We start from the raw sequence: 27,896 nt of genomic DNA, 5'->3' as shown, positions 1-27,896 counted from the left end.
AAAAAAATCAGCCGAACAATAACTAGTGGGGTACAAGTTGAAACTATTCTCATACAACCACTTCAGGGAAAATTTTATTGTTTGGCAATTTTAAAGCCAGATTCATTGAAAACCTCAACAGATTTCATTCTCACGTTTTTTTTTTTTGTCCACTCAATACTTTCCTGCTGCGAGACAAACAAAACAAACTGATATTCATTAATCCCTTTATTTTCTGAACCGCTTATTCTGACAAGGATCATGGGGGGTGCTGGAGCCTATCTCAGCTAACTATGGCCACCATGCCAGGGACAGCTTAAATCAGTGGCCAGCCTATAGCAGTGAACAAGTTGTCGGACAACTATTCAACGCTCATACTCATACCTGGGGGAAATTTAAAGTATTCAACAAGCCTACCAAGCATGTTTTTGTGATGTGGGAATAAACCTAAATACTCAGAAAAAACCCCACCCTGGAAAACATGCAAACTCCACAGCATCAGGACTAACCTGGGATTGAACCTACAACCCCAGAACTGTGAGGCAGACGCGCGAACCACTTGGCCGCCAGGCCACCCCTAACTAGTTGACGGATGTCTGAAAATATATTGATCAAATAAATGTCAAAACAGTTAGTTTGTGTATACCGGTAAATGTAAAGATGCAGTTAAGGGGCCTTTGCATAGCTCTTTTTCCATGCACATTATTTGCCTGAAAGGGTTCTACTTATTTGTATACTAATGTACTGTGTCTGGATTGTGTCACAGACAGAAGAGTGGAAGTTGGAGAATCAAGCTCAGGAAGATGTTGTCCATCTACTTCGAGTGTTTCAGTCCCTGCTCAAGGTCTGCTCTCATTTGCAATGTCTAATAAACTATTTTGGGAAATAAGCAGCAGCAATAGTGCCTCAGTTTAAACACCATGTTGTCTTAACAATGGCGCAGACGAAACATCAGGAATCATCCCTCGCCATGCAGCTGGTGGAAGAGCAAGAGAAAAATGGTTAGTGCATATATCACTCTCACAGGGGAAGACATTTCCTATGTTTTGTTTTTTTTGGTAATAGATTTTTTGCTGTCTAGAAAATAAACTTCAAGCCAAGGTGATGAGACTGGAGGATGACCTCAAGGTAAGGCTTTTTTTTATTGGGCTAAATGCAGAAGACCGTCGAACGTCCTTTAGTCAATATCACCTCGGAAGAAAACTTTTGAAAAAGAGTTGCAGAAATTCCACATAAATTACTTCATAAGTCATATTCAGTCTAGATTGACACTTTTCGTACTATCAATATACGTTTTAATATTGCCTTTTGTGGTATTTATGGTTACGGGGCATTAAATACTATGTTATTAACTTTTATACTTTTATGTGTACACTTCTAATAAGTCAAAAAATGCCTCTTAACTAGCCCAACGATGCATGTATAAATGGCTGCATTGTGATTGGTTGAACACCTAAGAGGATTAAACTTAATTCTGAGCATAGAGACAGTAAAGCCCATTTGTACTGTGAGGCTCTACATTTCATTGTTTTTACACGCAACAGAACTAGAGATACTGTTCACATTGCAAAGAAGATGTAATTTGAGAGATCCATGTCTTTAAAAGTGTACATCAGCACTATTATTAATGCAATTGTATTTCCATTTTTTGTGTCTGGTCGCAGTTCGCCAAGAGTGGCGGTGGTACAGACAACCGCTTCCTGAGGAATGAAATCAGTGAGCTAGAGACTCAACTGGAACAGAAAGAAAAGGAGGTGACACACTTGAGAAGAGAGATGGGAGGAAGCAAGAAGACTATTGAAGAGGTAGGGCCATCCTAGTAGACTAGTTAGGGCTAGGATTCCAAACTGTGTTTAAAAGTGGCTCTGAAAAAATATTTTGCAGTTGCTATTTCATCTAATAGATAGAAAAACAATAACAGTTGGTCATTTGTTGTTTTGCTTATATCTCAATGAACCAGTTCAACTGTAGGAAGTGAACTCAAGAAACATAAAGCTTATAATAAAGTTTACTAGCAATAAAACTGTTATTCATTGGGTCATCCTGAAGCTCACTTTTTTGACTCAAGAGTTTGTCCTGATAGAATGAAGAAAAACATTTGGATTAATTAAAAGTCATAAACCAGTATTATTACTGTTAAAGATGATTTTGTTTGGGATTTCTGTTTCCTTCTGTAGTTAGTCAAGCGGGCAGAGGCAGCTGAAGACGAGGTGAAGACGTTGCGGAAAGAAGTACGTGGCTGCCATGCACTCCCAAAACTTTGTCTTTTTTCCCCTCTTAGCTTTTCACCTTTTCTGTCTTAATACATCATTCATCAAATTTCATTTGCCATCTGCTTTTTTTCCTGACATCTTTTCCATTGCTCTCTTTGATCTGCTTTGCCAAAGATAAAAAAGTTCAAAAAGAAGGTAAGACTTGTAGATTATGCAATAAACTTTGATTAAAGGGCTCAAGTTTCCCACGTTAAAAAAAAATGACAATCGTAGTCAGCATTCGTAAACATTGACTTTCTCAAGTCAAGGCCATTTTGCATTGAGGAATCCATCAAAAAAGAAGAAGAAAGTGCCTATGATGGGGCTTAAATGTTCAAAAGCTAGTTGCATTTAGGAAAAAAAACTATCTTTCAAAGACTTACTTGTCAGCCGGGTTTAAGTTGGAAAACTTGAAATGTTTTGAAAGAAACAAAAACGTCTCTCATGCCATGCCTTGAAGGAACAAACAAGTTTGACGTTTTGGCTCCAAACGTTATTTAAAGATTGATTTCCAAGGATCGGTCAAGGACAAACAAACCTTCCAGATTTCTGTGTGCCTGGAATTTATTATGCATAAAACAATTGATTCATTTTTGGGGTCATTTTTATTGCTAGGTTTATAGAGCTAGAATTGTAAGTCTTGTAGAAGGAGAAATATGTAAAAAAAAAATACATTTGTCCTGGGGCCAGAACACCCAGCTCCAACAGGATGCAGACTTTTATCAAGGAGAGTTGGAACGTAAGGAGTCAGAAGCATCCAAAGAGGAAAATGCTGAGACTCAGAGAAAGCTCAACTCAGCTAACCGACAACTATCCCAATGCCTGGATGAACTGCAGGTATCCAATTTGCAGCATCCAAACTGCCATTTTCATCATCGAGTGATCAAAATTGTACTGATATGTTATCATCTTAGCAAGCAGAAGATGAGATGGCACGACTAAAGGCAGACAACCTCCACATGCAAAAATGTGTGATGGAGTCCGCCAAGGAGATGGAGAAGATGAGCGATGAGTACAATAAGATCAAGATAGCCGTCCATCAATGCGACTCTCTAACGGACCAGCTGCGGAAAGAGAGGGACCGTGCCGAGCTTCAGGTAGTTATAAAATAAAAAATAAATTAAAATAAACATCTTTAGGCACGTTGAAATGTTACTGTCTTCCACTTTATGTGCAGGTCAGAGAGTTGACACAGAAAATTTACGACACGACGGAAGAAAATGACCCCATTATGGCAGCAGTCAACGCCAAAGTGGACCAATGGAAGGTGAGTTGATACCTTCTCAGCAACTTGAAACGGTGAATTAATCAAAGTCAAAAGTATTTGCCATCACTTGCATGTGCATTCCAAATAGTGTTCAGCAACAACAAACACACAAATAACTGGATTTCCCCACTTAACACACTTGCAGTATGGCAAATAATAATCGAACCCACAACCTGAGAAGCCAACACGCTAATCACTTGTTCACTAGGCCACCAGCATTGGTCTTTTTAACCCTCATTTTTTGCCCAAATTTCTATACTGGTTACGCCATCCAAGTTGTTTATTAGCTTGCCTAATTTCAAGTACCTCAATTCCCAATGTTAAGCAAATGTGTTCCCCCCTACATTAAGAATCTTTGCCTCATTTTTTCACAGCAAGTGCTCTCTGGAAAGGATGAGGAGATCTTGGTGTACCAGCAGATGATACGTGACCTCCAGCACAAATTGCGCACGGCTCAATTGGACCAGGACAGAAGCAATGTTGTGACATTGCAACAGGTCTTTTCTGCACTACATGCATACATACCCCCTCTCCTAATCCTCTCTCTGATTCTAACAAAGACAATTGTTTGGTGATCGAATGCTTTGCAGTCTGTGGAAGACCGAGATGAACAGATCAAGACGCTGAGAGAGCAAATTGAGCAGTTTACAGGTGAAATGGAGAAACAAACACTGCTTATGGAGGGTTTGAAGGTGCCCAAAAAGGAAAGCGGAAGTGAGTAGCCTGACACAACAAAAACACTTGTGATTCCAAAAAAAGCTATTTTGAAGTTTGACAAAACATTTAGAGTGTAAACAAAACATATTTTGTAATTTAAGGATGTTAATACAAAACAATTAGGATGTTTTGCCTTTTAAGTGGCAGAACTCCAGTACATTTATGTGTGTTAGAGGTTTGGCAATTTATTTTTGTCTTCTGAGCAAAACAATTTGAAGAATTTGGTGGTCCAAGCAGAACAATTGTGGTTGTTTTAAAGTGCTGGTCCAGCAGAGAAAGATGGAGGAGCTCACATCCAAAATTCATGCTGCTGAAATGAGAGCAGCAGCCGCGGAGGAGGCTTTGAGAAGAGCCGAAACTCACGCGGAAGAAAAAGACCAGGAGATCATTGAAGCCATCAAGCGCCTGAAAGATTATGAGCGGGTAAGGTGACCATACACGTTCGTTTAAAAGGAACTAACAAGCATACTTTGTTATGGAACTGCAACTAATTTTCAATAATATCAATTCATTTTGGCGCCATCTGTGAACAAGTGATTTCCTCTGGAATGTTCCATTTTTGATCAACAAAATAAGCACGACCTTGTATGTTTTAGAGTGAGGTTGTTTGTGTTGATCACAGGACTGGAAACCCAATACGAGTAAATTAGCAATGTTTTGTCATTCAGACACTGATATTTGTTGTTTTAGAAAGGCTCTTTGTCATTCATGTGATGCCACTGGAGTAAATGTGTGTCCAATCAATTGGGACTTCTTTGAAAAGAACTTAAGACAAACGGGTTAAGTGAAGACTCTCTCATGATGAATGCTCACTCTATTCCAGGGTATATACGGCCTCGAAGAAGCCATCAATGAGATCAAGGAGTGTAAAAGTCAAATCCAAAAGAAAGATTTGGAGTTGGGCGCTGTGACAAAAGAGATTAACCAAGCGTACATAACAATCAACCAGGTCGCAGAGGAAAATGAGGATTTCCGAGAAAGACTTGGTGATTATTATTTTTTTTTTTTTATCACATTACAAAAACATAACCTTGTCTGACTCTTGTTTATTTCTTTTCAAAGGTTATGAACCAAGGCATGAAGTGGACCTTGACGAATTTAAGCACGCCAGAAGCCTCAGACAACGGCAGTATAAGGCTGAAAATCAAATACTCACTAAAGAGGTATAAGTAATCCAATATTTATACTATTTTTCCATTTGTTACCATTGGTTTAAGACATCTTGTCGTTCAGATTGAACGTCTTGAAGAGGAACGGATAGAAATGAAGAAGCAAATCAGACTAATGGCCAAAGAGAGAGGTGACAATACAAGTTCGAAAAATAGATTCCAGCCATTTCTATCTGGTTAAAAACCAAATTGATCATATTTTTTGCTAAAAAATATTAGGTAGTCCCTTTACTAGCCTAAAAATGTTGTCATTTGTTGCAAAAGAATTACAAAAGATGATTAGACAAGAAAGTTGTGTGTTCCAGGGAACTATGCGCTGTCTGTCTTACTTCCTGGTAGTTATTATATAATCTTTTTACTTTATTTAACTGTTCATCTACATTTGAGTAATCGGTATTTGAATGGTAAATAGAAGCCATTTTGTGGCCACTTCCAGGGATTCAATCCACGGTTGTACTTTTGTGTCTTTAGGGCTACCTCCATCCCTTTTAGTGGAGGACGATGCAAAGTTGCTCAAGATTCACATGGATGATGAGCTACGAGCCAAGGTCAGTTCCAGAGGGACCACTTTAGTACGTGGTCAGGATTAAAAGGCTTTTCAAGTCCTAGTGGTCAACCATTTCAAAACATTTTGTCTACAGAATGAGCACCTTGAAGAAGAAGTAAAAATGCAGAAAAGACAACTGGAGCTACGCAAAACTGAGTTTCAACTCAAACGTAAACAGAATATTACCATTCATTCCATCAGTTTGTCCAGTCAGTCCATTTTAATGCTTACATTTGATTATTTTCTGACTTTCCTCAAAGTGGAGCAGCTCTCCAAGGAAAAGGGAGATATAGAAGCTGAACTAAAAAATGTCCTCCAGTCTTTGAAAACCGATGGGACCTTACCACCCAATGCTCATTCTAGTATTACCGGTCTGGTGGATGTAAGTGATCTGACTGTCAAGGTTCTAATCCTTTGAATCTATTCTAGTCTGTTGTCATGTGTCTCCAAGGCAGCCATAAAAGGAACTTCCTACACTTCCGAATCCTTTTTTTTTAATTTATTGAGTCCTTTCGTTCGAATAGGAGGAGAACTTAGGAGGCAAACATCTGACAGTGGATCTTAAATCTCAAATCCATGAGCTTGTGGGCAGGAATGAGGAGCTGCGGCGTGAACTGAAGTCCACCCGTGAGGAAGCAACTGGCAACATTGCTCAACTCGCTGCTTCTAAAGAGAAGGTGCATCCGGGCAATGGCAGCATTTTTCTTAGAAAGATGTCCACCAAATTTCCAGTTGGTTGGTCAAACAGTTTTGGGTTTTACAAAGAGCTTTTCCTTAGGCAATTTAGCACCTGTATGTGATATTTGCTTTCAATACTGGTTGGGAGAATAAGAACTATGATTCTGAAACGTTTCAAAATTCTATACTGTTAAAAAAGAAAATCTTGAATCTTCAAGTGTTTCCATTAAAACCAACATGAACTGATTGGTTGCCAATGTTAGCAATGTTTTAACTGAGAGCTTTCTTTTTCTATGGTGTCAGATAAGTCGCCTGGAGGGCGAACTGGAACACATAAGGAAGTCTGGCAACACAGGTGGAGGCCTTTTCAAGCCCTTGAGTCTCCCCCAAGGTCTAGAGCCGAGCAGTATGGAGGTCATCAACTCTTTAAATGAGTACGCCATCCGTCTTCTGCAGGTTTGTATTATTTCCCTGTGTCCCATTGTTGGACAAATAAAAAGTATGAGTACTAAATTTTGTCCTCTCTTCTTGATGACAACCAGGAGCTTCAAAACCAGGAGAATACAAAGGATATGCTGACTAAAACATTGGAGAAATACAAAGAGAAGTTTGCAATTATCAACCACCAGCAAGGGCTTCTCTATGAGGAATACCTCAGGTTTAAGAGATTCAACTTTCCTCATTGGATTTGTGTGAATAATGTTTTCAATTGGCTCAATGTTCCATATGTCATTTTTTTTCAGTGAAAAGTCTCAATGGGAGAAGGAAAAGAATGCTCTGATATACAACAGAACTAGACTTGAAGAGCAAGGGCAGGTGGATGCAGTTAAAATCCAGCAGTTCAACGTAAGGCAATATTGAGACTGCAAAACTTCTGCCTTACTGAAGACTGACATTTCCCCCGCCAATGTCTTTCATGCACTTTTTTTTCCATTGCATTAGCCAGACGGGTTAGACTAAGTTAGACTCTTAAGACTGTAATACTGCTAAAAAAAGACTTTCATCTCCCTGATTGTAGGAGCTACTGGATACCCTTGAGAAGGACCCAGAGGAAGTCAGGCGGCATCTAAGCGAAGTGCTTCGCCAGCTGACCTTGTCGAAAGTGAACGAGAAGAAGCTGAGTCGACGCTGCACCACCTTATTGGAGCAGGAACGACATTTGCAAAAGGAAAATGGCCGATTAAGGGATGCTGATGTTCAAATGCAGACTACCGTCACACAGAGGATCGGTTCCCTTCTTAGAAGCAAGGTACAAAAAATTCATTTTTGAGCATATAGTCCAAATGCATGGTTTTTCTTGCAGAAAAATTGAGGCAGAGGTGGTACATTTTTCAATTGATTTGACAGAACTTGCTTCTTTAAAAGGTTTTAGGTGTATCTTCCATTTCAAGAATAAACCCATTGTCGTTTTTAGTAGCCTTTTTGTGGTTTTTCTATTAAAAGGAATCAGCAGCGTACAGGATGGCTGCCCTGCAGAAAGCTGTGGACGAAAGTGTGCCGGCATCTGAGCTAGAGAAGGCTAACAGGCAGTACACAGAACTCACCGTCAAGTACAGGGATGTATTGCAGAGAGATGGCATGCTGGTCAAGAGAACCACTAATTTGGAAAATCTGGAGGTGGGTAAACACAACATGATGAAACTTAGAAAGTATAACTGTTTCCTTTTGGACAATGGTTCTTACTTTGGAGGTACCCCTCCATTCTATTTTTTCTCCCTATAGAGTGAGAATACATCTCTAAGAGGCCAAATGTCCACCATCAGCAAAGAATTGGAAATCACAAAGGAGAAGTTGTACAAGTTGGAGCATGCATGGGAGAATGCTAAGTCGGAAAGGAGCGAAGGCAACACAGAGAAGGGTTCAGACCAGGGGACATCGGCTGCCAGGCAGATGGCCACACTGGAGATGAAGGAGTTGAATGAACGACAACGGGCGGAGCATGCCAGCAGCATGTACGAACAGCTGAAACGCTCCCTTAGCAAAGTGGAGGAACGAAATGCTGAGCTAGAGGCCAAGTTTGCTGAGGTAAGTTAGGAAGTTAAAGGATTTCTTTTATTTATGACTTCTATATATATTATTGAAAGACATCCTCATTTAGAGAGTTTAAAAAACTAAAGATGGAGTTCTTTTGTCTCTTATTCATGAAGCAGCCTTTCTATAGAATCATAGCGTCATGCTCAACTGTTTTTATTTCCCTCCTCAGATGACGAAAATGAACGTAGAGGCACAACACGTGGAGCGAGAACTCAGGGACGAGCTGGCCGAATGCGGAACCAAAGCGGCCGGAGATGCCGACCGGGCAAAGATCACAGAGCTGGAAGCCGTAGAAGCACAACTACGAGCTGAGCTTTCAAAGTATAACTAAAAAGCAGTACAATTATCTACCATGTATTCATTTGTACGTCATTTTTAAAGGAAGCTTTTATGTATTTTTATCTGTGAACCACCATAGGCTTCGGGAGGTTTCTGACATTGCCATGAAACAGGCATCGGTGTTCCAGGCCCGACAACATTCTAAAGATAAAGAAGTGGAATCTTTGAGAAGACAAATCTTAGACTACCAAGTAAGTGTCTATCTAACCTAATCCAATGCACCTGTTCTTATTTGATAAAAATTCAATGATTCATCTTTCTGATGCCGACTAAAATGAGGTCAAAAACATCACCATGTCCACTCTTTCTTTTGTTTTCAGTCTCAATCGGATGAGAAAGCCATGCTGGCCAAGCTCCACCAACACATAGTGGCATTACAACTCAGCGAGTCAGACGCCTTGGCCAAACTAGCTGCTTCCGTTGCCCACGTTCGCCATCTGGAGGCGCTTTTGCGGCGCACCGAGCAGCGTCTTGACGCCAGCGAGCAGGCGCTATACCTGGCCCGCCAAGAGGCCGGCAACCGGTGTAGGCGTCTGCGGCAGACGGTGCAATCCCTACGCCGGCAATTCGCCGGCGCGCTGCCACTGAAGCAACAGGAGAAATTCTCATCTACCCTGCTGGGACTCCAGGAGGAGCGTGCAAAGGCTTGCCAAGAGAGAAGGAAAGCAGAAGAGGCACGCAGGGGTGCCGAATGTCGAGCAGAGGAACTGGAGTTGAGGCTCCAAGGCCTGGAAGAGCTTTGTGCTACACTGAAAGATGCCAAAGGGGCCCAGAAGGTTGGTTGTCCTCTATGCCTTGCCATGTGTGTCAGTGTGGAAGCATACTTCCTCTGTGTCAATGTGGAATAATCAAATTAAATCAATATGCTCGGCCAACACATTGAAGGCAACTGCCAAGACACAACACTGTCACCATCAATCCTTTTTGTGTAATACTTGTCTTTAGTCAGGCTAAATGTGTATGTGTGTAATGTGTTTGGGGAAAGGCAGGGCATTGGGACATTGAATAGAATGTATCTGTTCAAAAAAAGACAATTTGACTGTGGAGCAGATAAGAGGCTTACCTAATAATGTTTTTTTTTTGTTTAAATAAACAGTACAGCAGATAGTCAGTAGTTCATTCCATTTACAATGTATTCTGCTGATAATGCAACTAAACCTGTTGCCATTCACCCCAGGTACGCGAGTGGCACAAGAAGTTGGAAGAAGCACATTTGCAGGAACTGAGGAAAAGGAGGGAGGTAGTTGTTCAGAAGGAGGAAATCCGCTACCTTAAGAACTTGCTGGAGGAGCAGGAAAGAAATATCCATTCACTCGAAGAGGAGATAGTGCAGCTGAATACAGTGAGTGTATGAAGTTCCTTACTTGTAGACATTTTAGCATTAAATTATTTTGTGTGTGTGTGAAGATTCAAGAAGAGCGGCAACTTGCATGGGATCAGCGTGAGTTGGAGTTGGAAGGTCAACTAGATCAGCGCGAAAGCCACCCAAAGGAGTTACTGGGAGATGATGATGAAAAGGTTTATTCACACAATATATATTTATTATTTACCATCATTTATATCTATCATCAAAATAGAAAAGGTCAATTAAGATTGAATTTTTGTTTTCTAATAACCATAACCCATTAATAAACTAGGCAGAAGATGCGCCCAGCTATGTTCCAGATACAAATCTACCGCTCACTCAACAACTCGAGCTTGCCTTGAGAAAAATCACCGTGCAAGCCGATGCCATCTCAGAGTCGCAAGCAGCTTACAAACGTTTGGATGAGGCATGTTCTTTTATTTCCCATTTTCTTCCTCTACAATGACATCATATAACCACCTTCAATTCTGTCAAACAGAAACTGAAAGAAAAAGAATCGGCTTTGCGAAAGTCTGAACAGAATGTGGTTTCCAGAGACAAAGTTATCAATGAGCTGCGAATCCGCCTCCCAAATCTTGTCACCGATGGTGGGCGTTCCATGGTGGACACGGAAGCTCGCAAATTTGTGCACAAGACTGTCAAAGACCTTCAAGAGCGGCTAGATAAGAAAGATATTGTTCTCAAGAAATACCAGAACCAGTTGACGCAAGCTGTAAAGGTACGGTGATACAAACTTAAGGATTAGTTCTTCTGACTAACCCATTCTATTTAGGATCAAGAAGAAATGATCAAGAGACATGACGAAGAGCTGAGGACCCTCTATCAGAAGCTGGACTCCAACAACGACACCACACTGGACCGCCTCAAACAGCAGGCAGCGGTACTCATATTTTATATCATGTTCCTAAAAACACGAGTGGGAAATTATTAGTCATTAGTGCTCAATTGTCTCTGTCATGTCTGCCAGGAGATGATGAAGAAACCCAGGATCATTGTGCCAAGCTCCAAACATCTGGACCACGTGGCTGAGTTGGAGCAGACAGTTTTTGAACAAGATGTGTCCCTCACATCCATCACCAAGAAGCTGAAAATGGCCGCCATGGAGCTGGAGCAGTTCAAGATGGCAATGGAAACACAGGACAAGAAACACATTGATGAGATTTCCAGGTTGTGTTATTTCCTGAACTTTGGGTTCACTTCTAATAGGTACAACTTTTGGATCAGTTAAAAATAGTTCCAATTTATAACTGACTCGGTTGACAAGACAAAACTTAAAAACACGACAGAGCATACCATTAAATTAAAATGTATTGGAGTACAGCCTGTGGACAATGGATGATACAATCTATAGAAAGCTGTGGTAATGGTCAAAGAAATAATATTAAACTACCATTTTAATTTGGTCCATTTGGCACAGGCTGAAGGAGTCTCACAGTGTTGAGGTCGAAGATCTGGCCATGGAGAATAAAGACCAGAGAAGAGAGATAATGGACCTGAAGAAGGAGGTGGACAACCTACAGAATGAGCTGGAGATCCAAAAGGAGGCCAATGTTCTGTCGCCCAGCAACACCATGAAAAACTTGGTGGAACGTCTTAGACTTCAGCTTGTCCACAAAGAAAAACAGATCAAGGTACTGATGTCTGTCTGTTTTATAACTATAGGCTTGGTTGATCTCATGGTTCTTATTTCTACAGGCTCTTAGCAAAGTTCTCTTAGAACTGCGAACCCAGATGACATCTGCTGCTGAGCAACAAGTCTTGACTAATGCCGCACAGACCGAAGAGAGGCTCAATATACAAAAATTGGTTGACAAGCACACCAAAGACCTAAAGGTGGGCTTCACGGATCAAAAACAACATTGTCCATGATTCATGATCTGTGTGTATCACTCCCTGAAGGCTAAGGTTCAAGAGCTTAATGATGAGTTACAAGCAGCAAAGGAGTCAGCCAGGAAAGGTGAAAACATCCACAGAAAAGAGTTGGACAGTCTGAAACAAGAGTTAGATAAGAGCCAAAGCCATCTGAAGAGCCTTCAGGCCAAGAAGGAGGGGGGAGAACAAGAAATAGAAGAGTTGCAAAAACAAGTCAAGAGGCTGAGCAGCTGCATTCAGGTAAGAAAAAAAATGAAGGATGATAAAAACACTGCAGTCTTATTCTAAACTAAAATATTTGTTGATTTAGAGTCAACCTGTGATAGAGGGAAAGGGGCAAACCATTGAGAATCTGCAGAAAAAAATCAAGAAGTTGGAGTCAGACCTGGAGAAGAGTGCCGAACTCAAAAGAGTCAATCAGGGAAAGGTTTGTAAAACTCTGACCCTTACTGTACAGATCCACAGTAATTTACAAATTCTGTTTGTTCCAAGCTCATCTTAATTGATTTGTTACGGTAATGAGGACTTATATTTAACAGAACAAAGAGGAACTCCTGCTGTGGGAGGAAGGTAAGAAGTGGCAATCTAAACTGGAGAAGGTGAAGACTGCTCTTAAGGACAAGGAACAGGAAAACGACACTGTGTCTAAACAGCTCACCACTATGAAAGACCTCTATACCAGGTGTTGAATTCAATTTCCTTTTGAAATGGTATGGCCTTCCCTAGGAACTGTTGTGCAACTCTCGCCTTTAAAGGACCGTGGAAGGACAATTGATTAACTTTTATTAATGGGGTTTATATAGACTGGAGCGAGAGAGGAACATTCTGCAGAGGAAGACAAAGGCTCGAGGAGTAACGGCCGACCAGGTGGCAGGAGCAAGACGCGATGAGATGGAAAAGGAGATCCAGGAGCTGACCAAAAAGAATGCAGATCTGGAGACTCACTTGATCACCATCAAGTAAGTATGTGTACTGCATTTTGGCAGATGTTGACTGTGGTAAATTTGACTTTGAAACAATGTAACTACTCTTTGTGAAGAACAGTGCAGCTCCATGCATTTTGTCAACGCAATTTTTGCCTTAAGATTAGATAAACCACCGAAAGTCTGTTACAAATTGTTGTTTATTTGGGGAACTTTTTAGGCAGCAACAGGCTTTAAGTCATGATGAGGCTGTGGAAGATCTGACTCGGAGGAACCGCCAACTGGAGGAAAGACTGGAAGCCATTGAGAATCAGATATGCCCCTCAAGACCACATGTAAATATTCACACAGGATTATTTTCTTACATTCTCTACTATTCATGATAAATCCATGTTGTTTTTCACTCTCTATTTTCTTTTTCGACGGGCATCAGTCTGCTCCGTCCGCTCCACTACGTACAGAAGGGGGAAACTTGAAGGCTTTTAAAGGCATGACTTTTGATGTGGATTACGGGCCATCAGATGCAAGTGTAGTGTTCAATAAAGGTGAACCATTGGGTACTTCTGAGAACCCGGAAGTTTACAAAAATACTACTGAAAAATTGGAATCTCATAGCAACCCTGACGAAAAGCATACAAGCCTTGAAGTGGCCGAAAACCTGGCAACAGACATGGGGGAAGAAGACCTAGATAATAGGACAGGAAAAGAAAGTCAATCTGTAGAGACCACATCTGGTTTGGAAAGTGGACTCCGTGAATCAGAACGACGCAAATCAGGTACTTTATCCATCTTGGCAGAAGATGAAAGGAATGATGGCGTAGGTAAAGATGATGAAGTGGCTAGTAATAGTAGTAAGGATGAGGTAGAATTAGGTACAGAAAAGCCTATAGAAGATGATGATGTGGCTACAGGAGTGGCAAGGAACGATATTCCAAATGTGACCAAACCAAGCCACAACCTTGACAATTCTGACAGGAAACAAATCGGGGATGGTGTGAAAAAACTGAAAAGCAGATTGCAAAAGAATCTAAAGGTACTCCAGGCCAATTCAGTCTTCTAGTGCTCTAATAGTTCTGTAGCATCCCTACATAGCAGAGCCCGAGAGTGTTCCCCTTCAGTATCTTACTTTTCCACCGTAGTGTTGTAGGTACAGATTCCACACAGAGCTTTATATGTTTCACTTTTTACCTAAGTTTACTTTTTTTTTTTTACCTGTTCTAGATATCAGAGCAAGATAGCAAGTCGTCAAGAGACTTGGACACGAAAAAAGAAAATCTTAAACTGGCTTCAGAGAATCTGGAGTTCCGTCTCCAACTGGCACAGGCCAACATAGATTTGCCAAAACTGAAGGTACACAAATATGTCCTTTAAATATTTCTAGTTAGTAGAATCTTGGGTTGTGTTTTGATATTTTGATATTTTTTTTGTAGAGTAAAGTTGCAGAACAAGAAGACATAATCAGTGTACTGAAAAAGGAACTGGCCAATAGCAAAGTATGTTTCTTTAGAAATGAATAAACTCATTTCCTTTCATAAAATCAGACAGTCATTTGTTATGGGCTTTTTGACAGATTGTCTGCAGCGGTAAAACGGTTTCTGAACTCGAAACAACCATCCAGTCTATGAAGAAGGTGGTGGAGAGGGTAAAAAAAGAGAATGAGACACTAAAGAAAACCTCCACAATTCAGAGTCAGGATAAGGCTTTGGAGCAGGAATACAAAGACCTACAGGTTTGTTGTTTGCTTGATATGTACCTTTTTACCAAAGTACGATCTAACACAGGTCTTTTGTCATCTAGGCCAAATACGACCAAGTGAAGGGTGAACATGCTGCTGAGATCCGTAAATTGGAATCTAAATGCAGAGGACTGGCGAAGATCGTGATGGAGAATGAACGGCTACGAAAGCAAATTAAACGGGTAACGATACAGACGGAGTTGATTAAATAATAATAACCAAACAATAACTTCAATTTTCAGTTCTAAATGTTTAAACTAATATTCAGCTTTAGAATGGAAAAACTCCAGTTATGTGACCACTTAGTTTAGTGTTGTCAAACATTGTCGTCGTCAGGAAGCGGAGGCTGCAGAAAAGTTGCAACTGTCTAAAACAAGCTTGGAGCTGTCCTGTGAGAAGTTGGAAGCCGAGCTGGAGGAAACAAAGGAAAGACTCCGCGATGCTCTGTCACGGCCCACTGTGGATGTTACTAATGTAAAGTCCACCAAGGCATCTGTTGTAACCCGGTAAGAGGGCATGCTTTGACCATCTAAAGTTGCTTCCCATTATTGCGGTTTTTCTCTTTTGATTTTTTTGTTGCTGTGTCCTTAGAATGTTTGAGAACAAGATGAAGGAGCTGGAAAAGGAGCTTGTGACTAAAAACTCTAGCCTGGCAGAACTCAAACAGAAGTTGAAGGAGGCAAACCAAAACCTAGAGACTGCCCAAATCCAGATAAACCGACTCGAAGACCAGGTCGAGGTCTGACACTTACTTTGTGCTTTTCCAACTGCTGGGAAACAATACATTTTACTCAAACACAAGCTTTTTTTTTTTTTGCTTTTTGATCTCTGCAGTCCAGTTACAGTTTGATTTGTAAAATAGGTCATAATCTCCCAGATTAAATTCCGATGGTGAATCAATTAGTCTCCATTTAACTATTGAGTATTCTGATTGGTTACCTAAACCCATAAAACAAAGTTGGAACAAAATAGGCAGTTCACAGGCTAAACTGTTCAGTTCGCTACTTCCTTCACTGCAAAGTAATCTTTATCTTTCATTTCTACAGGCTCACCAAGCAAAGTGTGCAGAAGCAGCTGTCTCAAAGGAAATGGGGTATGCAGCTTTATTTTGTAGTCTTTGTATTTTTCTTGCCTTTTACTAAACGTCATATGTGCAGCTCGATTTGGGAATTTTACTATATTAGTGTAAATTAAGACGAATAATATTTATCTTCAGTGACTTGAGGAGAGATAACACCAAGTTAAAGCAAAGACTTGACGTGTACAGCGAGCAACGTGGTAAACAAGAAACAGGTGAGACTCTCATTTGTACTCAATTTGACATTTTACCCTTTGGGAACTAAATCCTTTTTTTCCTACTTGATGTTAAGATTACAAGAGGCTGAGAGATCTCCTGAAATCAGTAGAGGGTGAGAAAAGGGGATTGCAAGGCCAAGTTCAAGAGTTAAAGAATGAACTGGGCAAATTGGATGCAGCATTTTTTGACGAGATTGAGGACTTGAAATACAACTACAACATGGAGGTGAAAAAGAACATCAAGCTGGAGGAGCAGCTCAAGAAAGTGCGTGACCGTGGCGGCCAAAGAGCTGCTGTTAGTTGAGATTAAACTTGGTTCAGTCGTTCTCATTTCAAACCTTTGTGTCTTATTTTACATTTTAAAACATATTTCTGTACCTTTGTAGTCATCACTGCCATTGGAACTTTGTTGTCACTTGAACGTTATTTTTAACATGACAAACTGTCTTAAAAAATCCAAGCTAGTTGAATATTACTTATCTTTAAATGTACATTATTTATTCAATGATTAACAGTGTTTTTTATAAATGTCATTGAACATTTGGATTATGAATAAAACATTACTACATTGGTTATTTATGGAAAGTCACTGACATGTTTATCTAACATTCCGAATTGTCTTTTGAATAAAAAGATGGCAATAGTTATAACATTGCTTCTGGTATGCTCTTATATTACAGTTCATTACTAGTTTATAATCATTATAGAATACCCTCCACTAACACTGATATTTAAAAATAAAATTACCTCCAAAATTGAGATGGATCATAGACACGTGATGTCTTCTTCTATGTCAGAGTCACTGAGGTCTTTCTCTGCTTCTGATGCTGGAGTCAGATTTTTTGGCACAATATCATCTAAGTGAAACAAATTGGACTTTAGAATAAATGGTCAATACAGTAGAGCACATGCTGGAATGCACCTGTGTCACTTTTAGGTATCTTTACTGGTAGATCGTCTGTCTCCTCTGTGTTATGTTCCCACTCTGCGATGTCTTTCGTCACGTTACTGGTAGCACGAATTGAGAATTTATAGGAGCAAGCTTAGCATAGTGATATTTTTGTTTGCTTCTTTCCTTTTTTTGTGATGTTATACAATAAGCTACCGTTTTTTCATCAGTGAGTGTCATAACAAGCATCAAAGACTAATTTATTGTAGATTTTTTTTTCAAAAAGTAGTATTTTCTTTAAGTGGGCTTACCTGAGTGTGGCAAAATCTGTTTCTGCTGCCACACTTTCAGGAATGTTTATCTTTTCCACCTGAAGATGAAAAAAATCACTCACATTAGGCGCCATTTAAAAAAAGGCAAAACAAAAAAGGTCTTTCATGTAACTCTAACACAGAAACAATGGCAGTGACTTATGTCGCTTTGTAATTGGCCAGATAGCATTGCCTTGTAACTTGGGTAATGCAAAAAAATCAAATAAATCTTAGGGGCATCATGATTGGAATCTACAGCTATTTAAACATTATTATTTTGATTGTTTATTTTTGTGAGCCGAAATGTGTACCTTGAAAGTCGGCAGGTCTAGGTTCACCTCGGCGAGCTGGAGACGCAGGTTATGATTCTCTGAAGCCAATTTGAGATTTTCCTTCTCGAGGTCCTTGTCACTTTGCAACTGCACTCCGGAATCTTTCTTTGGCACCTGAAGAAGAAACTACATCTAAATAGCCATACATTTACTATACTCTGATATAATGTAAACCACGGGTGTAAAACTGATTCCAAAAAGGGCTGAGTGGCAACAATTTTTTCTTCCAACTGACAAGCACAGACAGTTTTGACCAATGAGGTTTCTGCTATCAACTGATTGCAGTTGTAAGAACAGACTTTGGGAAAAGATGTCTTCTTCAGTGTCCACCTACTTGGTCCTTTCTGATATCGCTTTGAAACCTGTGATTTAAACCATTATAAAAAAAAATTGAACTCACAAGTGATGCTTCCAAAGACTTGTTGGAAATTTGCTTTTGTAGTAATTGCAGTATCTCTTCCAGTGACTGGTTTTTGGCCTCACAGACCTTCATAGATTGCGGTAGTCTGCAAGGTTACCGAAAAAAACAAGATTTTGGAATACCAAACATTTGTTAGACAAGTTTTCCAAAGACTAAGCAACACATTGTTGTTGTTTTAGGTGAATAACAGTAGATGTGGGTGGACGTTATATTACTGGGACTGAGACGTACTTGGCGGACAAGTGAGGCTCTTCAACAACCGGATCGTTCGTCAGTCCTTTGGCTTTGATTTTCCTTTGCATCATGTTTTTCTCTCGTTCAAGCCTGCATCAACACAATCAATGGGGTTCAATTGTGATTGACTTAAAGAAGATGCTTTGCTGCTAGAAAAAATACACTGACTTGGCATTAACGTCTTTTAGAGAAGTTAGTTGCATTGACAGAAAGTCATTCTGCTGTTCCTTGTCTTTCAGAACATTTTTCACCTTGTCCAACCGAGATTGCCACTTCTTTGCCTCCTCCCACTGCTCCACTTTCTCTTTACTCTGTCAAATGAGAGCATTTAAATCAATAAAGGGAAATTGTGATGTGTCTTACCCTCTGAAGAACAGTGTAAAGGTTTTCTTTAAACTTGGCATATCATTTGGTAAATACCTACCTGGAATGTATTATTATTCTTATTATTGAGTCATAATGCATTATTGGAATAAATCACATTTCCCATCGATAGGCTTAATTATGATTAGAGTGATTTCTTTTGGAATTTGAATTGCACAAAATGATGTGTGTCATCTGACAGGTTATACCCAATTTAAACATCCCCCTTTTTAACAACCTGAGCAGTGTCACTGCGGCTCTTGATTTGCTTTCGCAGCTCTTGGAAGGACTGTTCTTTCTCCTCCAATTGTGTACGAAGTGCCTTCTGAATATTGAGGCTCCTTTGCAGCTTCTTGTTGAGGATGTCCACCTGAACTTTGAGTCTGGTTTCGGTCTTTCTGGACGAGACATTTATTGTCTCCAATTGGTCACTAAGTTCCTGCACCTGAATCTGAGTGAGAGATAATTGCTTAACGAGGAAAATTAATGCAAGTGATCATACAAGATTGTCTCTGTATTTCTTTCCTTAGAAAAAATAGTATAAACATATTCAGAGTCCGCTAAGACTATTACAACCAATGAATGTCCCGAATAATATGACAATCTGCATACATGAGAATAATTACAGACAAGTTTCCAATTTTGACTATTCAGTGACATTTGTCACTCACCTTAAGGTCTTTAGTGTTCTTGTCAACCAGCTTCTGAATGCTGAGTTTCTCTTCAGTCTGTGAAGCCAAAACTTGTTCTGCAGCGGAAGTCACCTGGGCTCGCATACCAAGGAGAACTTTGCTGAGAGCCTAAGGAAAAGATGCAATATGACAACAAGATCCTAAATGCCTGCTATGGAAAAGCCAAACTATTAAGGAATCCTTGTTGAAAATAATTGTGCCAGCACTATTTCTAACCTGGAGTAATCATTGAAAACAATATCTCTACCTTGATCTGCTTCTCTTTGTGAACCAGCTCTTCCCTTAGGCGTTCCACCATGTTTTTCAAGGTGTTGCTGGGGGACACAACGCTAGCGTCCTTTTGCCTCCCCAGCTCAATCTGGAGGGATTCAATTCCTTTCCTTAGTTCCATTATCTGGCTCCTCCTGTCATTGGACTCAAAATGTGCATCTTGCATCTCTGCCGCATGAGATCTCTTCAGTCTATGGTGAGAATTCACGCTGTTAGCAGATTGGGGCTACTTTTGACAAAAATATTTTTTTTTTAAAATCACCTGGATATCACATCAGTATGCTTCTTGATCTGTGTTTCCATGGCAGCCTTCTGACACTCCAATTCAGTGGCAGCCATCTTAAGCTTCCTGTTAACAGACGCGATAGAAATGTCCTGCTCGATCACCAATTGCTCCAAATCAGCCATACGGTCCAGATTTTTGGATGACGAAGTGCTCATGATGGGGTTCTTCATGGCATCCTGTGGATAAGACTGAAACAAAGATCTCTGATGGCTTTATTCAAATCATCATATATCAGTGCTGTTAACTCATTGGCTTCCATTTAAATAATATGAACTGAATTAAAGAAGGAAGATCTAGAAATCTATTTAAACTGAAAAGTGGATTGGACATCTAGTGCTGTCAATGGAAGCCATTCAGTTGAATTTTCCAACCCTAAGTAGGAAAGGTTGGGTAAAGGAAGTTATACTACCACACAAGTACTCTGGTTTAGCAATTTATTAATTTATAAACCCTAAATTATAGAACATAGGCCTTATTTTCAATTGTCACGGCCATGTCTGCTTTATATTATCTGTGAAATTTGAGGGAATACCATCTTTTTTGTACATTAGTACTATTAGTATACGTAGTAGTACCAGTGTCTGGCGTCTGAGGCGATCCAGGGCAAAGTTGTTGTTGGCGTCCAATTTATCATACAGCATCTTCATCTCCTCTGCGTGTGTCTTGATCAAATCTTCTTGATTCTTTTGACAACCGCAAAGTTAGAGACACAGTATACAAGGTATATGTACCTCTTTGAAGTCATCGTTGGCCAATACAAAAGCCACAAGGAAGCCGTGCCAACACTGTCAATTGTACCTTTCCTGCTTGAATCAGCTGGTTCTGGTACTTTTTGATCACTTCCTCTTTATTGTTGAGTCGACATTGTAAATCTTTTATGCTCTTATAAGCCAGCATCAGGGCAGCCTGGTTTTCTGTATCATTACTGGACTTTTCCTTGAGTTTCTGTATTGGAAGGAAAGGACTCCTCATGATTTGAAGCATTGCTGTGAAATAATAACTTTGAATGGCTTATATCTAACTATTATCTCTTTGTTTTTGTGACTGTCCACCCAAATATGTTAAATCTTATGTTTTATATCTCCCTTTTACTCGGGTACCTCCTCCAGAAAACTGCAGGTCTGCTTCATCTCCTGGAATCTCTGGTCATGATTGTGACTCGACCTCTTGCTCTCTTTCTCAATTTTCATTTTCTCCTGGAGGGCCTGAGTGTAGTTAGCTTGAAGGCTCGACACTATATCAGTGATGAAGACCTTTAAGTTGGGCTAGGAAAGAATAGTGAGTAGGTAAAAGGTAGAGGGATTCATATGATTTAAAAAAATAACATATTTTATTATAAAGGCCACACCAACCGAGTCCTACTTACATTGGCCAGCTTTTGCAGACTGGGAATGTTTGTGGTGTTATTTTTCAAGGCATCTAGAACATCTTTGAGTGCAGCCTCCAGAGCTTCCTTTTCTTTTATGAGTTGCTCTACTTCTAGGTGACAAGTAAAAGCACATATGTGAACTTTTTTTTTTTAAAGAGAAAAACTTATTTTAAAAAAGCGTAAGTGAAATTAAACATGTAAACATACTATTTTATTTTCAATTTGTAATCAAAATGAAATGTTAAGTCATGGCAGAGGTATAAAAGACTTACTAAAAAAAAGAGCCCAAAATGAAGTAAAATAGTTGTAATTACGCTTAAGATGGAATTTCTGGGATTCTGCTTCCTTCTGCATCATCATCATCATCATCGCCTCTTTCCCACATTCACCCTGACAACACAAGTTTCATTTAAAAAAAAATTGATATTAAAGTTGATTTTCAATGTTAGGTGTTATTTACCTGACATGTTACAACAGGAATGCTCCTGACTTCATCAGAGATGTCATGTAATGGCATGTGATGCGTCTTTGACAGCTGATGTTGATTACAGCATTTATTTTTAATTGTTTAATTCCAAATATTTCAAGCTTTAATATTGGCTAACAGCTAACCTTGTAATATGCCTCTTGGTTTTCATGAGTGCTGCTTTTTTGAGTCAGAGTCGGTGGCTGTTTTACGTAGGGGACGTTTTCCTCTTGTGAGATAGATGATGGTGGCAGTCCTACAGAAACACAAGTGCACTAAGATTTATTTAAAAATCGCTCTAAGCATACTAAAATCAATCAAATGTTAAAATACAATGGAGTTGAATAGATGGAATTACGATTAGGCTGGAGCTGGTAGTTGAAGACTTCTGCCTGTCTTTTTGGCTTCATCACAGCATCTTCCCCAACTTCGCCCTTACAACACAAGATGGTATTACATTTGTTTTTCTAGATACACGATTATATCTCTTACCGGAGACGTTTCAGATGCGATTTTCTTTTCACCCTCAGCGGTATCACCAGTTTGCATGCGAAGTGCCTTTAACAGCTGATTAGAGAACTCATTTTGAAATGTTTTATACAAAATTGTGAGAGGCTTTTATCCTTTTTTAAAGTGCCAACCTTGACTTTTGCTGCTTCGTTTTCGTTGCTGTTTTGGGTAAAAGTTGGCGGCTGTTTTAAAACTGTTTCCTCCAGCAAAACGGGCCCTATAGAAACACTAATGTGAGTTGAAAGTGAACACAAGAATTGCAGAGTACTAAAACATTGGTACTTATTGGAGCATGGTATAAATAAACAGAAAGTGACAAAACTTTCCTGTCTATTGTGTGACCTCAAAGTAGAAGTGCTATTTTTACCCCGAATTGGTTACCAGACAATCATGGGGCACAATAATACACAATCCATTCACTCACACACATACCTAGGTGTTCAACCATCATACCATGCATGTTTTTGGGATGTGAGGAAAAACCTGGAGTACCCGGAGAAAACCCCACGCAGGTAAACTCCACACAGGAAGCTATAAATCCAATTGGGATTGAACCCTCAACCTCAGAACTGTGAGGTGGGCATGCTAACCACCAAAAGGGGCTACAATATTAATAATTACGCTTAGACCGGAGCTGGTAGTTGCGGAGTTCCGCCTCCGTCTTTGGTATCATCACCACAGCTTCACCAGGTTCACCCTGATGACACAATTGGGTTTCACTTCTAATGAGATATTAGAAAAATGTGTGGGTTTTTTTTCAAAACAGATGTCCTTTACCTGAAATGTTTCAACGAGAATTCTCTTGTCTGCCTTAGCGTTGTCACCAGTTTGCATGCGACATGCCTTTAAGAGGTGATGTTGTTTAAAGGATTAATTTTGAATTGTTTCATGGAAAATTGGGAGATATTTCATATTTTACAGTGCCAACCTTGACCTGCGGCTCTTCATTTTCGGGAACGTTGCTCTTTTGTGTCAGAGTTTGCTCGAGTTCTTTAATCCTTGCAATATTGTCCTCCTTCAACATGGATGGTGGAAGCACTACCGAAAAAAAAATATTGGGTAAAGACTGAAAGGCTTAGTTTATTTTTTAACTATTCCTGGAAATTGCCTTGAATTTTACTCATGTATTCAATTTCCATACTGTTATTCTCACAGGAGTTGTTCAATTAATGTCATTAATTAAAGTTTATTTTTGATTTTTAAGTGGACCTTTAATTCCCACGTTTTTTTTTGTAACCTCCTCAGTGAGATAATTGTAATCAGACCATTTTAAGACAAAGAGGAAGTGTCTATTCAAAGGAAGAATGTAGTATGTTTAAGTGTATCAGACAAAAATATTGATACCAGTCTGCTTGGCCAAATTTCGGACTTGTTTCTTCATCTCCAGTCGTTCTTCTTCAAGACGTTCAATCTGAACAAAAACATTTGGATTTACCATTGAAAAGAAAAACATCATTTTGGATGGTGTTTACCTCTTTACTCAGGATTTTATTTTCCGCTCTGTACTGCCATTGTTTAAGGCCTCTGGCTCGCCTGAACGGACTCAGGTCCACAAACTGACTTGGTTCATACCCTTAGAGAATAAACAAACAAGAGTCAAAGTAGCATTTAATTTGGTTGTATAGTGATGGGAAAATTAAAAAAAAAATCACCAAGTCTTTCACGGAAGTCTTCATTTTCCTCTGCGATCTGTTCGATTGTTATGTATGCTTGGTTAATTTCTTTGGTTGCTGCCTCCAAATCCAAATCTTTCCTTTGGATTTGAATTTTACACTCCCTAATTTCACAAACTGCTTCTTCCAGGCCCCGAATGCCCTATAAAAGAGGAAAAGATGGTCAATCATGACACCAAGAAGTGGTGTCAAAGTCAGCAACACACAATGGCAGTCAAGGAAGACCCAAGTGTGTTGTTGTTCCTTATACTTACACGCTCATATTCTGTCAGGCGCTTGGAGAGCTCAATGATCTCCCGGTCTTTTTCCTCTGCATGTGTTTGGGCGACTTTCAAAGCCTCCTCAGCTTCTGCAGCTTTCACCTCGGAGGAGTTCCACTTGAGCTGGAATTCCTTCATTTTTCGTTGATGGACTAGCGTTTAGAGTGTTCAGAAAGATGCCACTTTCTGTTAGAGTCTCGTGTTCTTAGCTTAAAAAGTAGTATCATTCAGTTGCTTTTGCTCAACATGGAAATACAGAGATTTTTTTTAGATTTAGGAGAATAGAAGAATTAAAAAAGGATTAGAACCTAAATATTGGGAATTGAGCCATCTAGAGATAAAGGGAAACTTGTGTAATTTTGATTGGGGCCAATTATGTTGCTTCTTGGCACCAACAATCCAAGGAATTGTCAGCCAGAGGCAAAAAAAATAAATAAAAATGATGAGGAAAAAAAGAAATTATGGGAAATGCCATAATTCTGTTGGAAGCAAAACATAGATGGAATTAAGACCACTTTGGAGCTAAAAGATATCAGGAGAATTTTGCCACTACTCCAGGCATTATTGAAGCTTTTTGACAAATTTCACTCATTACTCTGACAGTTGTTTGGAATCCAAGAAATAAAAAATGATGTTTTTTACCCACTTCAAGAACCATATCAGGGTCTAATGCGAGTGACTCACTTCCACTTTCCTTCTTGGGCACCTTCACACCTTCCATAAGGACAGTCTGTTTCTTCATTTCAATAGTGTACTGCTCCACTTGCTCTCTCAAGAACTTGATCTGATCATCTCGCTCATCCAAAGCCTGCAGAGCATTTCATCAACCAGTAATGCTCTTCATTAATATCTGTGCCTTGTTGAGGGGCAAAAGAAGTACAAATATGTGGTCAGCAGACCTGCTGCAAGGCAAGAATGTTGTTTCTCTCCGTATCCATCTGTGCCATTCGCAACTTCTGCTGAATTTCACGGATCATTTGCTGATACACTAAAATCTCTTCATCCTTTTCAGAGAGCACTTTCTGTGAATAAAACTCAAGTTATTCCCCTTCAATACTAGAAAATCTGCTAAAAGGTAAAGACAAAATGTTTCTTTGCTGGTGTATGTATGAGTAGAGCTAAAATATTAAAGTATGGAAGGCTCAATTGTCTGTTAACCTTCCATTTGTCCACTTGCGCATCCACTGCTGCTATGATGGGTCCGTCCTCCTCCGTCATATCATTTATCTTCTGCGTTAGGTCTTTAATCTGCAAATGAAGCGAGTTAGTTTGATGGAAAAAAAACTGATCTATTCGAAGGAGGGTGTTCACCTGCAGCTTAGCGTGATCCCGCTCTTTTCTGAGCTTGTCCGTTTCAGTGTCACACTGATGGACAGCCATCTTGATCTGATTATACTCATTACTCATCTTCTCCATCTCCTTGGTTGAATCCATCACACATTTCTCCATGCGGAGGGTGTCCGCCTTCAGCAGGGAGATCTCCTCCTCCGCTTTCTTTAAAAAACAAAAAAGAAAAAACAGAAATACCATGTCATGTGAGGAATATAGATAGGTTTACACAAAGGAGGCAAGTAGGGTACCAGTAGGTTGTCCATGCATTGGGTGAGCTGACGGGTTGTCGAAATAAGCTTTCTCTGAGTCTCAGCGTTCTCATTTTTGGACACATCTGACTCCTTAAGTGCCAATTCTTCTTGATAGAAGTCGATGTCCTGCTGGAGCTGTGTGTTCTGATGCAGGACACATTATCTTTAACCACATAATGTGACTCAACCATTTTAGAGGACTTCAAATTGAGGCTCATTCAAAATGTGAGGAGAAACGGAATACGATCTCTTGAATATAGCTTTGTTTTCTTGGAGAGGTAACCCTCATTTCAACACATTTACAGCTAATCATTAACAAAAAAACAAACTTTTTCACTAGATAGGAAAGGGCTCCACATTATATGGGTTCTATACGTCACAAAATGATGATTTATGGTCAGATGGAATCAAAACAGTAGAATTACTTTACATTTTCAGTAATGTTTTCTATGGACCTGCTCATCAATGAATCTATTTTTACTTCGTTATTTTTTTTAAAGCAATCATGTGGTTGAGTGATTTGTCAGCAATGTGCTACCTCTCTTTTTAATATCTTCAGGTCTTCCTCAGCAACTTCTGCTCGTGAAAACAACTAGTTAAGAAGACACAAACAGATATATTACGATTCATGTTGGAATAAATTGTCAACCAGCATACTGGAACTAATTGTGTTGTACCTTGAAATATCTGAAAACAATCCTCCACGTAACCTTTTTTGATTCATTGACCATTTTATTTTAGGTTGTGTATATATATAAAAGGTGTAAAACCTTCTCTGTGGTCTTCTTCTCTCTGTATATTTCCTTCTTCAGTTGGTTGATCATCTCCTCCTTGCGCACCAACTGGCCCTTCAGTTGTCGAGTCTCATTCCTCAGGAAGCGATTGTCCGGTCCTGTGCCAGTATACTAAGTGTAGTGTAGTATAGAGGGCTAAAAAAGTTTAGGATCACATGGTTTTCATAACAACTGATTGCCTTTTATGAGACTCACTGAAAGTTCTTCCTCAAGTCTGGACACCTTGCCGAGAAGTGCGTTTTCTAAATGACAAAGATGGTTTGAAAGTAGTATTAAAATAAAAAATAAAATAAATAAACATTCAAACAAACCATTTCTCTCTTGTGCCTCTACTAACTCTTCAGCCAAAGTCGCTTCTCGATGCTTCATCTGTGACACAAACAATACTTATTTTTAATAAGGAAATAAATAAAAGAAAAAAAGTTGCACTCATAGTTTTTATGCTAAATCCATATTCATAAAATTCATTTTTTATATTGTCTTTAGATTTATTCACACAGATTTTAGTTGTATTATCTAAATTATTATTATTATTAGACATTATTCTGTCCCACCTTCGTTTTACTGCTTATTGAAGTGAGAAGAAAATACCTTGTGTTTACAAGAGTGGAGGAACTGCAGTATTCTTATGAAACGTAAACATGTTTGCATAGTACAGAAGTGAGCATACGAGGTATTGCACCTTGAGCAAGGCCTGAAATACTCGCAAAATATGTTCGACATCCTCTTGACTTTGTCGCTCCACCTCCCACACGTTTGTCTGGAACACAAAAAAAAGGCCCAAATAAGGAAAAACTGGAGGTCATGGTCAATATTTCCAATGAGTCTACATAAATATTTCACTTAAACATGCAAATGACTTTTAGAATAGCATCAGCCAAGTCAAAAATTGTGAGTTGAAATAATGTTGATGTAAGCAAGTAACCTTATCTGGTAAAAAAAAAAAAACGGCCCCCGAGCGGCCCAGCTTGAAATAATATCAAACATGTGCAAGTTTGCAAATTTGCCAACACGAGTCAATGCATGCTTACCGATGTGAGTAGGTTGATGACACTGTCCAGTTCATCCTTGTAACTTTCGTGAAGGGTGAGAGGGTCAAGCTTCTTCACATTGTCCCACTCAACAGCAGCAGGCATCCCGAGCCCTAAAATGACCACAAGCACATTAAGAAGACAAAAACAATCATCCAATGTTGGCTTTTAATTTTAACAAATAAGACTGAGACATGACAAAACGATGCTAGAGCTTTAGTTTCTGTGGCTTTGTCAC

General features: G+C 39.5%; 2 protein-coding genes across 8 annotated transcripts; one reads left to right on the top strand and one right to left on the bottom strand.

Annotated features, from left to right (window-relative positions):
• Positions 1 to 61: 61 nt before the first annotated feature.
• LOC144193436 (centrosomal protein of 290 kDa-like) lies at positions 62 to 27,880 on the bottom strand. Of its 4 annotated transcripts, XM_077712334.1 has the most exons (32): positions 27,659 to 27,880; positions 27,310 to 27,387; positions 26,939 to 26,996; positions 26,823 to 26,869; positions 26,604 to 26,738; positions 26,372 to 26,425; positions 25,831 to 25,977; positions 25,562 to 25,744; positions 25,409 to 25,498; positions 25,150 to 25,272; positions 24,935 to 25,058; positions 24,245 to 24,402; positions 23,970 to 24,132; positions 23,790 to 23,890; positions 23,662 to 23,728; positions 23,246 to 23,355; positions 23,095 to 23,160; positions 22,939 to 23,014; positions 22,449 to 22,534; positions 22,300 to 22,374; positions 22,166 to 22,241; positions 21,954 to 22,063; positions 21,802 to 21,876; positions 21,656 to 21,731; positions 18,530 to 18,662; positions 18,359 to 18,451; positions 18,107 to 18,212; positions 17,686 to 17,820; positions 17,375 to 17,433; positions 17,097 to 17,182; positions 16,922 to 17,031; positions 62 to 955 (listed from the first exon to the last, which is right to left on the bottom strand). In XM_077712334.1, the coding sequence occupies exons 1-31, from the start codon at positions 27,761 to 27,763 to the stop codon at positions 16,940 to 16,942; spliced, it is 3,087 nt and encodes a 1,028-aa protein (XP_077568460.1). In that variant the 5' UTR covers positions 27,764 to 27,880; the 3' UTR covers positions 62 to 955; positions 16,922 to 16,939. The 4 variants fall into 4 exon arrangements, with proteins under 4 accessions (XP_077568460.1, XP_077568461.1, XP_077568463.1 ...); XM_077712335.1 differs by lacking the exon at positions 22,300 to 22,374; XM_077712337.1 differs by lacking the exons at positions 27,310 to 27,387; positions 27,659 to 27,880 and having other exon boundaries at positions 26,604 to 26,762.
• LOC144193435 (centrosomal protein of 290 kDa-like) lies at positions 673 to 16,824 on the top strand. Of its 4 annotated transcripts, none has more exons than XM_077712331.1 (51): positions 673 to 823; positions 923 to 980; positions 1,061 to 1,107; positions 1,644 to 1,784; positions 2,157 to 2,210; positions 2,367 to 2,387; positions 2,922 to 3,068; positions 3,146 to 3,328; positions 3,409 to 3,498; positions 3,873 to 3,995; positions 4,089 to 4,212; positions 4,475 to 4,638; positions 5,039 to 5,201; positions 5,278 to 5,378; positions 5,449 to 5,515; positions 5,856 to 5,932; positions 6,026 to 6,101; positions 6,192 to 6,313; positions 6,456 to 6,608; positions 6,913 to 7,065; positions 7,152 to 7,267; positions 7,353 to 7,455; positions 7,628 to 7,858; positions 8,053 to 8,226; positions 8,332 to 8,634; positions 8,813 to 8,964; positions 9,062 to 9,173; positions 9,303 to 9,758; positions 10,160 to 10,324; positions 10,390 to 10,500; positions 10,620 to 10,754; positions 10,827 to 11,066; positions 11,121 to 11,228; positions 11,316 to 11,515; positions 11,766 to 11,979; positions 12,044 to 12,181; positions 12,248 to 12,460; positions 12,531 to 12,647; positions 12,760 to 12,902; positions 13,024 to 13,179; positions 13,364 to 13,478; positions 13,577 to 14,176; positions 14,365 to 14,493; positions 14,574 to 14,636; positions 14,714 to 14,872; positions 14,941 to 15,060; positions 15,215 to 15,384; positions 15,470 to 15,611; positions 15,925 to 15,971; positions 16,095 to 16,171; positions 16,249 to 16,824. In XM_077712331.1, exons 1-51 carry the CDS (start codon positions 719 to 721, stop codon positions 16,476 to 16,478), a joined length of 7,608 nt encoding a protein of 2,535 aa, XP_077568457.1. In that variant the 5' UTR covers positions 673 to 718; the 3' UTR covers positions 16,479 to 16,824. The 4 variants fall into 4 exon arrangements, with proteins under 4 accessions (XP_077568457.1, XP_077568456.1, XP_077568458.1 ...); XM_077712330.1 differs by having other exon boundaries at positions 15,470 to 15,617; positions 16,249 to 16,823; XM_077712332.1 differs by lacking the exon at positions 2,367 to 2,387 and having other exon boundaries at positions 15,470 to 15,617; positions 16,249 to 16,823.
• Positions 27,881 to 27,896: the final 16 nt, after the last annotated feature.

Source organism: Stigmatopora nigra, chromosome 2 (genome assembly GCF_051989575.1).
Source record: "Stigmatopora nigra isolate UIUO_SnigA chromosome 2, RoL_Snig_1.1, whole genome shotgun sequence".
Taxonomy (NCBI): Eukaryota; Metazoa; Chordata; class Actinopteri; order Syngnathiformes; family Syngnathidae; genus Stigmatopora; species Stigmatopora nigra.
Note: the sequence above shows the minus strand (reverse complement) of the source record. Positions and strands in the feature narration are given on the sequence as shown.